General features: G+C 46.7%; 3 protein-coding genes and 1 long non-coding RNA gene across 10 annotated transcripts; 2 read left to right on the plus strand and 2 right to left on the minus strand.

Annotated features, from left to right (window-relative positions):
* Window positions 1-231: 231 nt before the first annotated feature.
* On the plus strand, window positions 232-2,239 carry LOC4815866 (U3 small nucleolar RNA-associated protein 15 homolog). The gene is made up of 2 exons (XM_001355203.4): window positions 232-411; window positions 488-2,239. The coding sequence occupies exons 1-2, from the start codon at window positions 319-321 to the stop codon at window positions 2,009-2,011; spliced, it is 1,617 nt and encodes a 538-aa protein (XP_001355239.2). The 5' UTR covers window positions 232-318; the 3' UTR covers window positions 2,012-2,239.
* A 320-nt stretch (window positions 2,240-2,559) lies between these two features.
* LOC4815983 (ubiquitin-conjugating enzyme E2 Q2) lies at window positions 2,560-9,189 on the minus strand. Of its 6 annotated transcripts, none has more exons than XM_015185393.2 (10): window positions 8,823-9,189; window positions 6,779-7,467; window positions 6,367-6,700; window positions 4,885-5,001; window positions 4,542-4,808; window positions 4,406-4,480; window positions 4,038-4,329; window positions 3,824-3,972; window positions 3,680-3,773; window positions 2,560-3,607 (listed from the first exon to the last, which is right to left on the minus strand). In XM_015185393.2, exons 3-10 carry the CDS (start codon window positions 6,526-6,528, stop codon window positions 3,576-3,578), a joined length of 1,188 nt encoding a protein of 395 aa, XP_015040879.1. In that variant the 5' UTR covers window positions 6,529-6,700; window positions 6,779-7,467; window positions 8,823-9,189; the 3' UTR covers window positions 2,560-3,575. The 6 variants fall into 6 exon arrangements, with proteins under 6 accessions (XP_015040879.1, XP_033240083.1, XP_015040877.1 ...); XM_033384192.1 differs by lacking the exon at window positions 8,823-9,189 and adding an exon at window positions 8,649-8,797 and having other exon boundaries at window positions 3,680-3,758; XM_015185391.2 differs by lacking the exon at window positions 8,823-9,189 and adding an exon at window positions 8,649-8,797.
* LOC117184943 (uncharacterized) lies at window positions 8,134-8,888 on the plus strand. Of its 2 annotated transcripts, none has more exons than XR_004470418.1 (2): window positions 8,134-8,217; window positions 8,312-8,888. It is a non-coding gene; the product is annotated as an uncharacterized lncRNA (long non-coding RNA). The 2 variants fall into 2 exon arrangements; XR_004470417.1 differs by having other exon boundaries at window positions 8,143-8,230.
* A 293-nt stretch (window positions 9,190-9,482) lies between the features above and the next one.
* Grp170 (Grp170 co-chaperone) lies at window positions 9,483-13,574 on the minus strand. The gene is made up of 3 exons (XM_001355205.4): window positions 13,387-13,574; window positions 12,817-13,179; window positions 9,483-12,640 (listed from the first exon to the last, which is right to left on the minus strand). Exons 2-3 carry the CDS (start codon window positions 13,173-13,175, stop codon window positions 10,171-10,173), a joined length of 2,829 nt encoding a protein of 942 aa, XP_001355241.3. The 5' UTR covers window positions 13,176-13,179; window positions 13,387-13,574; the 3' UTR covers window positions 9,483-10,170.
* Window positions 13,575-14,016: the final 442 nt, after the last annotated feature.

A 14,016-nucleotide genomic window follows, 5' to 3' on the forward strand; every position in this document is an offset into this window, starting at 1 on the left:
TCGTTTGATTTTGTTCCCTCTCTAGGTCACACACCCACACCATTCCTAAACTTTCGTAAAAAGTAGCGATATTTTATACACAAATTATACTATGATTTTGCATAAAACTACATTAAATTATATCTTCAGTGCTGGGGGTCCTAGCCAGCTAGTAATACTAAACAGAATATCAAACTCAAGGAATACCATTGAGTATCATGAACTTATTCAGTTCGTTCACTGCAGTGAATAGTTCTTTTTTGTTCCATCACTAATTGAGGGATTCCGAAACACACTGCACGTGTTTCTCGCTGCACGAGAAATTCAAAATATCTCAGAATGGACAGCCGGTTTTATGCTCTGAATATACGAAGGTATCAGCAGCGGGCGCAGATAGAGACGCCCGACACAATCTATTGGGAAAGGCTAGAGGTAACCGAGACTATGGCTAACTGGAGACCAAATTTCCGAATCCAAAGAATCAACTGTTGTTTTTATTGCATTGTAGAAACCCGAGTTCCTCAAAGAGTGCAACACCATCGACTATTTGGACTTCAGCCCCAGCGACCCAGATAACTTTGTCGTGACTTGCTCGGTTCGCGTCCAAATATACAATTTGGTTACCAAGCTGGTGGTAAAGAACCTATCAAGGTTCCAAAAGACCGCCTATGGGGCGACATTTCGGCAAGATGGCCGGCTACTGGCGGCCGGTGACGAAGAGGGCCATGTCAAGCTATTCGACACCACCAGCCGGAACATCTTGCGAATCTTTAAGGGCCATAAGGCGCCCGTGCATAGGACTTTCTTCACCAACGACAAACTGCAGCTGACCAGCTTCTGCGACGACAAGTCGGTGCGCCTGTGGGACGTGTCCAACGAAAAGGTAGTAAACACTTATAACGATGCCCACACGGACTACATTCGCGCTGGGGCCATGCATCCGCTGGCGGGCAACATGTTCGTCTCCGGCGGCTACGATGGTAAAATTAATCTGTATGATACGCGTGCAGAGAACGCGATTCAGCGTACCCTGGACCATGGCAGTCCGGTGGAGTCACTTCTATTCATGCCCAACGGTTCCATATTCATCAGCGCTGGCGGCAACCAGGTGCGTGTCTGGGACCTCATAAGCGGCTGCCGCCTGCTCACGATGATGTCGCAGCACCACAAAACAGTGACCTGCCTGCGCCTGGGAACTGACGGACGACGCCTGTTCTCCGCCGGCCTGGATCGGCATGTTAAGATCTACGACACCACCACTTACAAAACCGTCCACACGCTTACCTATCCCAATGCCGTTGTAAGTCTGGGCGTGGCCAGCGGCGATCAGGCCGTGGTCGCCGGCATGGTGGATGGTCTCATCTCAATCAAGCGTATGATCGTCGAAAACAAACCGAGTCACCTGAACAAGATCCGTGCGAGTCATGCGGCTAAAGAAAAGAGGAAGCTCGTCAAGAAACTGATGCGACCAGATACCTCGCAAGCTGTGGACCACACCATCAAAAACAGGTTCAAGAGTACCAAACTCCAGACCTACGACGTTCATCTCCGCAAGTTCAACTTCAAGAAGGCTTTGGATGAGGTTCTCCTCCCTCTTCAGGTGGAAAAACATCCAGAAAACACTGTGGCTGTCATCACAGAGCTGCTGCAACGCCGGGCCCTGGACAAGGCCCTCACCGAACGACCCGACGTAGTTCTCATCCAGTTTATCGATTTTCTCTGCACACACATGGGCGAAATCCGTTTTATGCGACCGCTAATGAATGCCGCCAATACCGTCCTCGACATCTTCGAAGGCAGTTGTGTGTCGTATAGTTTAAAAGTGATGGAAGCACTACAACGACTGTCTACCGCTATCCAGGCGGAAATCGCAGTCACCGTCGAGATGCTCCAGCTGAAGGGAGCCATGGATACGATTATTGGCGTCTCCCTGAACGACAACTACAGGCCGAAGACGCGCACAAGTACACCAAAGGAAGTCCGAATGCAACCGTCAGCGCGCGCGGAAAAGTACGTGATCTATGTTGATTGACAGCGAGAAGTTAGGGAATGAAGGGAACAAATTTGACCTTAAGTAGACGGAGACGCATTGGAACGGCCTATTAAAAGAAGAGGCTCATAGGGGACCATTGGTTTGACGACGGGTGATGATCGTGTGGAGTCCACGCATATCCATTTAAGATTATAATGAATAATAATTAAGTTTTGAGTTGACCGCTCTTTAGTTTTGGAATAAATATTGCCCCGACTTGTATGCATATATTGGGTTTTTTTTTATTAAATACATACTTAAAATGAACAATTCATGTCGTTTGCCAATTGCCGTTTCGTAATGTACAATTCAATTTTGTCTGCCTTCGTTGGAGTAATACAAAATCGGAGCTATAATGGAGGAAGCAACCACCAAACTGCTGCCCTCGACTTAACTTTGTGTTTATTATATGCTGCGACTGCTATACGATTTTTCATTTACTTTCACTTCTGGTTGCTCCTTCTCCCTTCGAGTCTAGTCTGCATATGTACGTATGAGCATATGTTAGCTTTACTCGTATTTAAATGTAGATTTAGATTAATTGTAGGTTTACTTTATTTTATGGTACGATTATTTGGAAAGACGAATTTACACTTGAAGTTGCTCTCATCGAAGTTGCGACGCATCGTTCTGTTCTGTTCTTTTGTTTTACTTTTTAGCTTACATTTAGTAAATAGATATTTGTATATGTATATGTATAATTATGTATGTGTGTTTCTAGGTATACATTTATATCTATCTCGCTATATCTGTGCCTTATATCTCAATGCTGCTTGCATCGCCTGCAAGCCACTAGAGAGAATCTTATAAGATTACACAATTTGTTAAACTAAATAAGAATACAATCAGGACTTACGACTTAACTAGTTACATTTATGTGGGCGAGTGTTTGTGTTTACTTTGTGGCTCCACGTGTGTACGTGTGGGTATGTGTGGGTGGAGGAAGTAAGTTTAAGTGTAAGCGGAAGTGAAAGCCGAGGAGCCACTGCATTTACAATTAAATTACAAATTACATTCATATACATAACAGATATTGCCTTTACATGTTGCACTCTGTTCCTCCTGCGTTCCGCCTGCTGTTCCAAAACTCTATACAAAACACACCATCATGAGATTGGCATGGGTTCGGGATCAGGGCTGGGACTAAAGGACTCCGTCTACACCTTGCGTTGCCCCTACTGCTGCTGCTTTGTTGCTTTCGATTTTTGGCTCACTTAACCGCTAACAGATTATTTATGTCCGTGTTCACACATAACATATATACTATCCATGCTTGAAACATAACTTGTCTACAGAAACGGATCAAATAATATAGGAAGCTGGATACAAATATAATATTTGCTATACATATAGAAAATAAAAATTATTGGTTGGGGACTTGTCCGTCTGTTCATCTTAGGGATCGTCTAATAAACAACTGATCAAAAACTGTGTGGGCCAGAAAACGGGGGGCGGGGAAAAACATGTCTGTGCTGATGCTGTTTTTTGTGGTTGGGTTGTGGTGCTGGTGGTGGTGGTAATGGTAATGGTGTGTAGAGGCGAATCCGGACTGGACTGAACTGCCTTAGCCATCCTCCTTGGGCGGTGTGAACCAACCTGCACGTGGTTGGAATGGGATAGTTTCAGTTGTGAATCTTCCTAAGCAGCCAAGCCACCATTTTTACTTACCATTCTTCTCATGGATCTGCACAAGGGACTTGAAGCTTTGCTGGGCTCGTGCCAGGCTGTACTGGCCTTGGGTCAGTGCCTGTTCATGATGAGACTAGAAGAATTATTTCATTATCTCCTAGCGGAAGACAACACAATGCCTACCTTGGTTGCCCCAAACTGTATCCGCGCCTTGCCCTTGACAAGGGTGGCCGCTATCTGCATGATTACCGCCTCGACAGTGTAGGCTGAGCTCCAGCCCTGTTTGGTCAGCAGCTCCATGCAAATGGCGCCGCCGATGAGCACATATCCACCTACATATTAATACAGATCAAATTAAAATTTGTCTTTGGTCTCTTTAATGGGTGATTGATTGAACCTGAGATGATTGGGTGCACGACGCGGACAAAGGGCGGCTCAAAGGGATAGGTCTCCTTGAAGAGGATGTTAAGGAGTATGCTGTCCTTGCCTTCCTTCTCCTTGAGCATTAGTAGATCACTGTGCAGCGGACTGTCGGGGTCCACTGACTTGAGGCGGATGTTCCACTCGTAGATCGAGTCGTTGACGAGCTCAATCAAATACATATTCTTCTTGAAGGCGTCCGATCGATAAATATCACGTAGTTCCTTCATTAGGCGATCGGTTGCCTGCACGGAACCTGAAACGGAACCCTAAATCAAATCAAAGGAGAAGAGTGAGTTAGTTAGTGCCACAGCCAAGTAGCGCACATGCCCAAGGACAACCCACTTTTAAATAGTCTTGTCTTTGACTTTGACGCAGTCTTTCTAGGGTCGCTAAGTGCTCCACTTCCATGTCATCTTTCTGCAATGATTCAAAATCTGATTGCAATCGGCTTTGCGATTAACTGAGCTTTGCCACGCACCTTATTTGTACTCCGTACATCATCCATTTCCAATGGCAAATCCTCGTCGCCCTCGCTCTCCTGTTCGCTCTCGCCAATGGGGTCCTCGATCTCGTCCTGATCGGAATCGGTCTCCTCGTTGCCCCCATGCGACCCCATTTTCCTCTGTTCGCAGCGCAGCGGGGAAGCCGATGGCGGTGGCGTTTGCAATGGCAACGTTAAATTGTCTACATCGGGTGGCAGTGGAACGTTGTGTAATCGGCACAGCTCGCGCAGCAATATGCCAACCTGCAACATTTCGATTTGTGGAATTGGTGAATTAGTAAATCTATGTATGCTCCTATTCCTGGCGGGATAGCTTTACCTGATTGATCACGTGATTATCACGACCATTTGTATTGCTAAGTATTTGAACAGCATTGGTGACGCTCGTCTCCTCGCTCTCCGCAAACCACACTGGCGGCGATGAGGGATACGTTTCCTGTGGATGGAATATCGCTGAGGTTGTTAATCTGTGTCACGTTTAAGTGTATTCATGGGGAATTTGAGGGGAACACCGATGTTTCTGTTTGGGGTGGGTCAAGGCCTTCTCACTGTATGGATTGTTCACCTCGCTCCCTCTCCCAGGTTGAATCGTGAACAAACATACGTCATGCCAAACGTTGAGAGAGAGAAAGAAATAACGAGAACAAGCAAGAAAGAGATGTAGCAGGCAGAACAAAATTATAACCTTTAATTAGATCGTTGAACCAAGTCGAAAGCACTGCACAGACAAAACAGGCGAAACTCAGGGAGGCGAGGGTCCGTTGGGACGCTGGGGAACGCTTGCAGACAACCGATCGGGTGAAATGAATCATACATTACTTTACTTTTTGTCTCCTCCCAAATCCTCTCCGGTAAAGGACAGGACCAGGCTGAAGAAGAAGAGCCAGGCGACAGCGCGAGATGGGGATAGCGAGCGGATGGCCAAAGGGCAAAGACAATCTTCCATCCCTCTCGCTCGTTTACTGGTCAGCGTGGGAATAAAGACTAAGCACACACCCATACAGACATTGTTTGTTTTGCGGTTCTTTGGTGCGAGTAGCGAAGCTTTGAAGCCGCTATAACCAATATCGATATGTTCCGAGCCGATTTTAATTAACACGTCAGGTACTAAAGAACTTATCATAGGCAGAACATAGAATGAACTCAAAAACATGATACCTGAGACATGATACGTTGTCCTGGTGAAGGCGCCCATTAATTCTCACGAATTCTATACATTAGGACATTTTCCCAGCCTCAAAACAAGAAGAGCTTCATTCCATCCGCCTACCAATATTCCCTTAAAAAGTTGCAATCATCTGACCTGACCAATGACGATCCCAGTCGCCTACCAAAGATGATATTCCAGATACTGCTGGAATTGCTGACTGGTAAATGTAGTTGAGATTTCCTTGGTATTCGGTTCACAGGGCAATGGTGAAGTAGCCTCCCCTTTATATGTAGAGTTTTGTGTGTACATTTCTCCACTGTGTGGAGTTCTCCCCTGTAGACTGTAAGAGCGGACTATAGAATGTGACATACACATACATTGTATGAATATGGAGTGTACATGGAAGAGTACACAAAAGATCCAAGCCTGAATAAACGCATCATTGGGCAATGGAATGCAAGTACAGAACCGGACAATAAGGGAATCGCACCATAGACTAGCCAGGGGCCACGCCAGTCGTTCCGTAGGACTAGTGTGGAAGATACGGACGGCTACCAATCTACGATACAGATAAGTGGGTAGACCCCGTCAGGGAGGAGTGCGAAGGAAGTGGGGTGGGATGATAAGGTGTTTTAAAAGAGTTTGACTTACCGTTATATTCGCATGGATGTCGTAACGCTTGCCGTTCTTATCAATGAACCTGCACAAGAGCTCGTCGACGCTGGAGTTGAGTATCTGAAAGCGTTCGTGATTCTTCGGGAAGATCTTCTCCAGAGTTTTGATTTCTTGCTTTAAGGTGTTAAGGCACGCCATATTGGCGGGCAAGGCAATTGGTCTAGTCTGATTTGGTCCGATGATGCTGCTGTGGGTTGTCTGTCGTTTCAGCTTGCTCCCACAATGGAGCTGCTGCTGCGCTACTGTCCCCCAGGTAAGGGTATGGGCGCGGAATCAACGCGGAATCAATGAAAGCACCACACAACGCACACTACAATGGAAGAAAACAACGAAAGAAAGCCAAAAGTCGCAGTCGTTGGCGCAAACGTTGTAGTTGTATTTTTCTTACTTGCTGTCGCAGCAGAAATTATTGTTTTGCGGCCTGGTTACCCGACTCGACTCCCTTGCTCCTCACCTTACCTCACTCACCGCACCGCACCACACCGCACCACACCACACCGTACGAGTTCAGCCTTCTGCTTGTTCACCTCTCCTCCTCCTACTTCTATCATGCACAACGGCCTCTTCTCTCGCCGTTTTTCGTCGGCTGTGTCGCTCTCCTCTCGATGAGGTTGCGGATGGTCGGCGATAGATGGCGTTTCGGCGCTAGCGCTGGTTTCCTACTAAATTACAAAAATGATGACAGCTCTATTTTTTGTTGTTTTCTTGGTTTTTTAAACCAATACTGTTGTAAATCCGCTGCAGTGTAGTATTTGTATTGTTCGGAGGCAGATTATAACAGTTGTTTGTGGATTTTTGTCTACGCGTCCTTAATAGTCACTGTCCTGCTCCACTTTTGTTTACTCTTTTCCGGCCTCTGCGCCACTGTAGGTGTACGCTTCGGCACTCACACTGATGCTGCGGCTGCTTCTTCTTCCTCTCCTGCGGCGCACAGCATGCGCTCTTGTGTGTGTGTGCGTCTCTCTTCTTTTGGCGTTCAGTTTTTTGCACTTTGATTTTGCTGCTTCCTTGCGGCTTGCCTTTCGTTACACAGCTTTGACTTTGACCAATGTCCTGGTCCCGGCTTCAATTCACACTCTGTGCGTTTTAGTAGGTATTGGTAGAATAAAACAGAAATATAGATAGAGAGAGTGAGATGGATAAGCACGTGTTTCACTCTAGCCAATAGTTTCGATCGCTTCAGTTGTACTTTCTGTGGCAATCCGAAGCCAAAAACAAAAACAACAGTTACATACACCCAAACAGACACACACACGTACACTTGCCATCGCACTGGTCTCCCGCACATAAACACTCACATTACTACGGTGTTACCTCTTTCTCTTCCGCCGTTTTAACCAAAACTGAACTTTAAAAAAATCAAACAAATTGTGCCAGGAAAATCTTGCTCGCGTTGGAGTCTTTCTTTTTCTCCCTTTTGCTTTGGATATTTTAGCTACATACATATGAACATAACTATAGAGATAATTTTCGACTCTGTATTTAATCCAAACTTCGTTTCAGGGGAAATCATTGTTATAACAAAAATAAACTTTTAAAATGCCCGACAAAATCTCAGAGCCATGGCAGTCTGATGGGATAGAAAAATGATGGCGAAAGAAAATCCGTCCCAAAGAGGAATTGAAAGTCTGGCAGCCAGTTCGGTCTCAGCCCCTCCACTTTGGTCATACACACACATACATATCTCGCAACTGTCAAAATCTCTTCGAGGCTCCACTGTGCGCTTGCGGCAGCTGAGAAGCCAGCTGCTGTCGTGCCGTATCATGCATAACCTTTTTTCCATTCGTTTTCAGCATTGCATACACACACACACACACACACGCATGGGTACACTCAATTTGTAAATAGCTTTAATTATTTATCAATATTATGTCTCTAATGCACTCAAAAACTAACTTTTCCCAAATGCCCCCACTCCCAGGCGCTCCACAGACAGCGAGAAAGATGGAAAAGCAAAGAACTCCTTTGTTTGCGTTTTATTGGCATTCTCTTGCATCCGCAAGAACACGGCGGACCAGCAGACACACAAAAAGAAACAGTAACTCCTTTGACGCACCCCGATAGTGTAGCACAACCAGTTCGTGTAATTTTCCAAAACTTCCAGAGTATTACAACGGGACAAAAATATGTAAGTAAAGCCCAAAATCGCAGGCCAAGAAAAAATTTTACAAAAAAAGAGAAAAAAAAAAACAAAATAATACACGCACACACCAACAAAATGAATGATACGAAGTTCCACGCACGTCCACCCGCTTTACCTTTGCACCACCGACAACAAGACGACCTGATCATAGAGATGTCAGTCAGTCCTCTGCAGTTGCTATCGGCCCCCAAGTTCAGCCATTTCCCCATCGTTTACCATCGATAGCATTATCGGTTGTTTTGCGAATGCAACCCAGCAACCTCAACCCAGCTAATTGGAATACATTTACCTGTGCTTGATCGGGAAACACTTCTGTAGGATATATGCATTCAAATACAGCTAAATTGCACAAATATGTTCATAAGTTATGTGGTAATTTTACGTGGAGGTTGTGGTAAGCATCTGTGGACTGCTTCTGCCTTCGGGAGATACGGATTTCTTATTGTTATTGTTTACTTGGCATAAAGGGTTTTTGGTTCGAGTTTTTGTCAACTATGCGCTGATTAAGTGTTTGATATTTCACTTTGTATAACGATATGTTCTACCCTATTATGTATTTTGGCACGGCACTTCTGCAATTTCTCGGAATTGTAATTTGCTCCGCGGACGATTGCTTATTGAGATGTGTAATAACTAGGGCTGCACTGTCACTATCGATAGTTCGCAGCTGTATATCTGCGATAACGATAGCTTGCAATTTCTCGAAAATATATCTGTTTGTTCAGATGTGTGAATAGGGCTGCACAGCACTGGGATATATATCGATCAAGCAATACCCTGGTAGAGTCTCGTAGTGAATGGCTGGCGCAAAGTAAGTCTGTATCGAAACATTCAAACATTTATTTATCATACCTTGCCTGTAATAAATAGTACTGGCAATTGCACTTGAAAATTATACTGAAAGTAAAGATTTAAAGATATCGAAGGAAATTAAAGAACGAATACAGAATACTACTCCGGTTTCAGATTTATTAGTTTTGAGCTTTCCTAGTTGTGTCGCCTATTTGTTTCTCCCCTACATTCCTTCTGCTTCAGCCATGTCTGCTCCATGGGATTATTTAAATCCATACATATACGAGTATAACATACATATATGTATGTATGTACAAACATCCACACATGTGCATATGTACATACATTTATATCATATGTACGGGGTAGATCATATAGATAGATAGTCATGGGTCTTGGGTACTTTAAATTTTGTTTTTATGCAGATCGAAGAAGGAATAGTTTAAAGCACAACGGAATGGATTGGAATTGGATTTCGTTTGTTACATTTTACATTTTGTTTGTTTTTGTTTTATTAGATTAGAGATAGATTAGCATAATTAAACCCCGACTTTAGCTAATTTGAATACAAAAAAAACGTAGAAATATATCTTGCCTGGCGCGAAATGTTGTGGTCCGGAGACCTGTACCGATCGGATCCCCTACCCCCCAAAGATTAGAAATGATCAGATTTTCGCCTCCCCCTGAAGTTCGTTTCCGCATCCTGTTTGGCAGTCGCCGTTGACGCATCTGGTCAGCGGCGCCCCGCGGCCCCCGCCCTATGTGCATTACGAACATCCATTAATCGTCAGGTCTCTCCCAGCATTTCGCGCCTTGCCTTTATCTACCCCAGTGTCGGACTTGGTTTAGAGTTCGCTGTGTGGTGTCTTGGATTCAACTGTGGGCGTGGGTGTGAGCTCCGGCTCGGTGTCTGGCTGCTGCTGCTGCTCAGGGTTCTCCTTTATCTGCTCTTCGTCGCCGCTGCCAGCAGCTTCTCCCTCCTTTTGCTCCTCTTTGTCAGTCTCTTTGGGTTTCTTGTCCTTGTCGGCGACCTTGGGCTTCCAGATCTTGATCTTGTTCACCAGATACTTGACTTCGCGGTCCAGCAGGCTCATCTTGGCGGTGATTTCTTTGACCGACAACCTAATATCGGCATTGCGTGGGAGCTTCTTCTGGGCGGCGGTCTCAGTCTTGAGCCAGGCACTGCTCTCATCGATGGCCTTGGCGAGGGTGTCGATCTCCACTTGGGTGTAGACATCTTTTTCAGGATTGGTGTCCTTGGTGAGGTTACGGGCGGTGACCAGGAACTTCTCGGCGCCGTCGAGCATGCCCTTAAGGGCCTTGGTGGCCTCGGGCCGTTCTTCGTGCTCCCAATGACGGGCGAGGAAGACACCCGAGAGCTTCTTGAGCTCGTGCAACTTGTCCTCGTAGATCTCCGGCTTAGGATCTTCGAGATCCTCGTACAGCCATTCGGACAGAGTGCTGCACTCGGCCAGGAGCTTCTCCTTTTCCTTTGCAGTGGCACAGCTCTCATAGGCATCCTCAGTCAGCTTCTGCTGCACCTCGATGATGTGCGACTCGAGAGAGTTGAAGGCGGACTCAAGGCGCACACGCTCCTCCTCGATCTTGTTGATGGCCGTCAGCTTGGCCAGCGAGCTGTCGTAGGCGGACCCGGAAAGGTTGGCCGTAAACAGCACATGGGTGTTGTGGGCCACGGGAGCCTTAACGGTGACCAGCTTAATAGCGTCGGGTTTCTCCTTGGCCTCGCCCTCTGGGTCAGAGTCCGTAGTCTTCTTCTCCTTCTGCTCAGCCTCAGCAGGCTTCTCAGTCTGGCTATCTTCCGTCTTGGGTGTTTCACCTGCTCCTCCCGTTGACTCCTCGGGCCCAGCGTCGTCCTTTATGTCATCAGTTGAATCGTCCGCCGTGTCGGATTTCTTGGTGAAAAGCTTGCTGATGGTACTGCCCAGCTTGGCCAGAGTGCTGTCCTCGTCCGCATCGTCTGGCTTCTGCTTGTCGTAGATATATTCAACACCAGTGCACCGGACGATGCCCGATTCGTTGAGCTCGAAATATGCCTTGATTCCCTTGTTCTCGACCAGGTCCTTCTTCAAACTCTCCAGCAGTTCTTTGACCTGCCTGATTTCCACACGCGTAATGTTCAAGCTGCCCATGGATGCGACTGTCTCTTGGCTGTAACGATCCAGGTCGCCGTAGTTCACAAAGAACTCAAAGTCGTCCGAGTGCTTGTTAAAGGTGATCACCTTCTTCTGGGGATAGGGATTCATCAATCCGAACAGGACGCGCTTTACCTTCTTCGCAGAAACGCCATCTGCGGCAACGCTGTCGAAGACCACTTGGAGGGGATATAGGACGGCGTCCTTAACCACAAATTTCTTCACCTTGAAGCCAGCGGAAAGATCGGCCGCCTTGTAAACAGCGCCCATGGTGGCCGACTCGTCGGCATTAAGATTCTTGCCCAGCTCCTGCTTGATAAGAGCCTTGATGGTCTCCTGGACACGGGGCACGCGCGTGCCGCCACCGAACAAAATCACTTGATTGATCAGGTCGAGGCTCAGATTAGATGAGGCAAGGGCCTGCTTTAGTGGATTGGTGGTGCGTGGCCACAGATCCGCACAGATCTCCTCCAGCTTCTCGCGAGAGACCGGCAGCTTGAAGTCGATGTCCTCCAGGAGGTTCTCGATCTGGGCATAATGTTCGTTATTCGCCGACAAAACGTTCTTCAGCCGCCCGGCTTCCTTGAAAAGCTTGGCTAGGGCCCGGGGACTGGTGGTCACATCCGTCTTGGTCTTCTTTAGCGCATTAAACTCGGTGGCCAGATAGTCGCGCAAACGCAACTGTATCTCCAAACCACCCAGCGTGCGATCGAATCCCACGCCCAGCACCTGCACCACCGGATTCGTCTCCTTAGTTTGCTTGTCCTTTACCAGTTGGTAGCTCACGACTGCCGCTGACGTCTTATAGGCACCCATGTCGTAGAACAGATAGTACTGAGCCGTCTCGTTGATCTCGCCGCGATGGAAGACCCCGTAGTTGAGGGCCACTGCCGCGTAGTCGTTGATAAGCTGCAGCACCTTCAGGTTGGCCAGTTGGGCAGCGGCCAGCAAAGCCTCCCGCTCGGCCTGGCCAAAGTAACCGGGTACAGTGAGGACACATTCGGCTATGGACTGCTGTGTGGATATTTGGGCGTACTCCTTGGCCTTGACCAACATTTGCGCGATGAGTTCTTCTACTGAAAACTCCTCGGTGTCGCTTTTCTTGAACACCACCGTATTGCGTTCCGGGTCGCCGACAATGTTGTAGTAGGGGAAGCGTTTTCTGTGGTTGTCGAAAAAATGTTCTAATTAAAAAGGGTCCTCTAAAGCAGGCAGTCATTCACAGAGTGTCCGAGTCATTCAAGCTAATCTTGGCCATTAAGCACTGACGTGGCCGAAAACCACACCGACTCACACGCACACACACATAAAAAAACAAAAATAGAGGCATCAACTTACCGGTAAAGATCCACAATGGGGTTATCGATGGTCTTGCCGAGAAGATCCAGCAAATAGCCGTAGGCCGAAGACGGTTCACGAATGCCAATGGTCTGGGCATCCTCGCCAACGGTGCGAACGCCATCGCGGAATGCGATAATGGCCGGCGTCTTACGCTTGGACTCACGGTTCAGAGCAATCTCCATGGGCACGCCCGGCGAGACGACGCCCACCTTCATCCACTCGGTACCCAAGTCCACGGACATAACAGCAGCCGACTGGGCAGTGGGAAGATGCAGCATTCCCACGAGAACGGTAACGACACCCAGCATAAGAATTTGTGTGCGCCACGAGCGGCCCGCACTCGCTAGCAGCTCCATTTTTCTGCACGGAATTATACAAATTATAAATTAATGCAGATTGAGTCGCATGATGGGAAGAGCAATAACCTTTTTATTTATTTCCTCCTACTTCTTCCGCTATTCTTTTGGTTTTTTCTCCCTCTTTTTGCAACGCAAGCAGCTGTCGAAGCACCGCTCCCTCTCCCCCTGTACCAGCTCAATTTTTTTTTTTTAAGTAGTTTTTACTTACGTGTCGGTTTTAGTTGGCCTGTGTCGTCAGACAGTGGGGTCTGTGGGCTGTGCACGTCGATTGGAAAAGTCAGAAACAAATGTTTTATGTCAATTGAAGATCCACAAGACACATCAATAATTTAACACTTAGCGAAAAGTCGCGCCGACGTTCAGGTGTTGAGCGATGCAAGAAGAAGAAATCGTTGACGTGTTGATTTGGGGGCTGTCGTCGCCGCCAGAGGTCGCTACCAGCTGCTATCGATGACATATCGATATGAAAACAGTGCTGCAATTTAATTTAAAAATTCGTTTTTTTCGCTTACAACTCTTTTTGTAAATGGAAACATTTTGTTGAATATACAAATTTAAGCCACAAATTGACGCTTCAGCATTCCAACGTTGACCGAATTTTAATACTTTTACGTACACACATATTTGCTTATATGTTTTGCTGACAGAGTAAAAACAAAACATTGCCTGCAATTTATATTTTAACAATTGTTGGAATGGTCATGCAACTACTCATTTATCATACTGACAAGAAAAAACCCGTCGAGCAGGAGAAAAATACACCCTAACTCCTCTATTTCAAAATTAGGCATCGCGAAAGCATTACTTTTAATTCTGAATGTGGGAGACCACTGAGTTT

Source organism: Drosophila pseudoobscura, chromosome X, assembly GCF_009870125.1.
Source record: "Drosophila pseudoobscura strain MV-25-SWS-2005 chromosome X, UCI_Dpse_MV25, whole genome shotgun sequence".
NCBI classification, from domain to species: Eukaryota; Metazoa; Arthropoda; class Insecta; order Diptera; family Drosophilidae; genus Drosophila; species Drosophila pseudoobscura.

Coding starts and splice junctions, on each gene's coding strand:
- LOC4815866 (XM_001355203.4), top strand. CDS start 319: ATGGACAGCCGGTTTTATGCTCTGAATATACGAAGGTATCAGCAGCGG. Junction 412..487: donor TCTATTGGGAAAGGCTAGAG/GTAACCGAGACT, acceptor ATTGCATTGTAG/AAACCCGAGTTCCTCAAAGA.
- LOC4815983 (XM_015185393.2), bottom strand. CDS start 6,528: ATGGCGTGCCTTAACACCTTAAAGCAAGAAATCAAAACTCTGGAGAAG. Junction 4,809..4,884: donor ATAATCACGTGATCAATCAG/GTAAAGCTATCC, acceptor GAAATGTTGCAG/GTTGGCATATTGCTGCGCGA. Junction 3,973..4,037: donor CGTGCACCCAATCATCTCAG/GTTCAATCAATC, acceptor ATTAATATGTAG/GTGGATATGTGCTCATCGGC.
- Grp170 (XM_001355205.4), bottom strand. CDS start 13,175: ATGGAGCTGCTAGCGAGTGCGGGCCGCTCGTGGCGCACACAAATTCTT. Junction 12,641..12,816: donor CCCATTGTGGATCTTTACCG/GTAAGTTGATGC, acceptor CGACAACCACAG/AAAACGCTTCCCCTACTACA.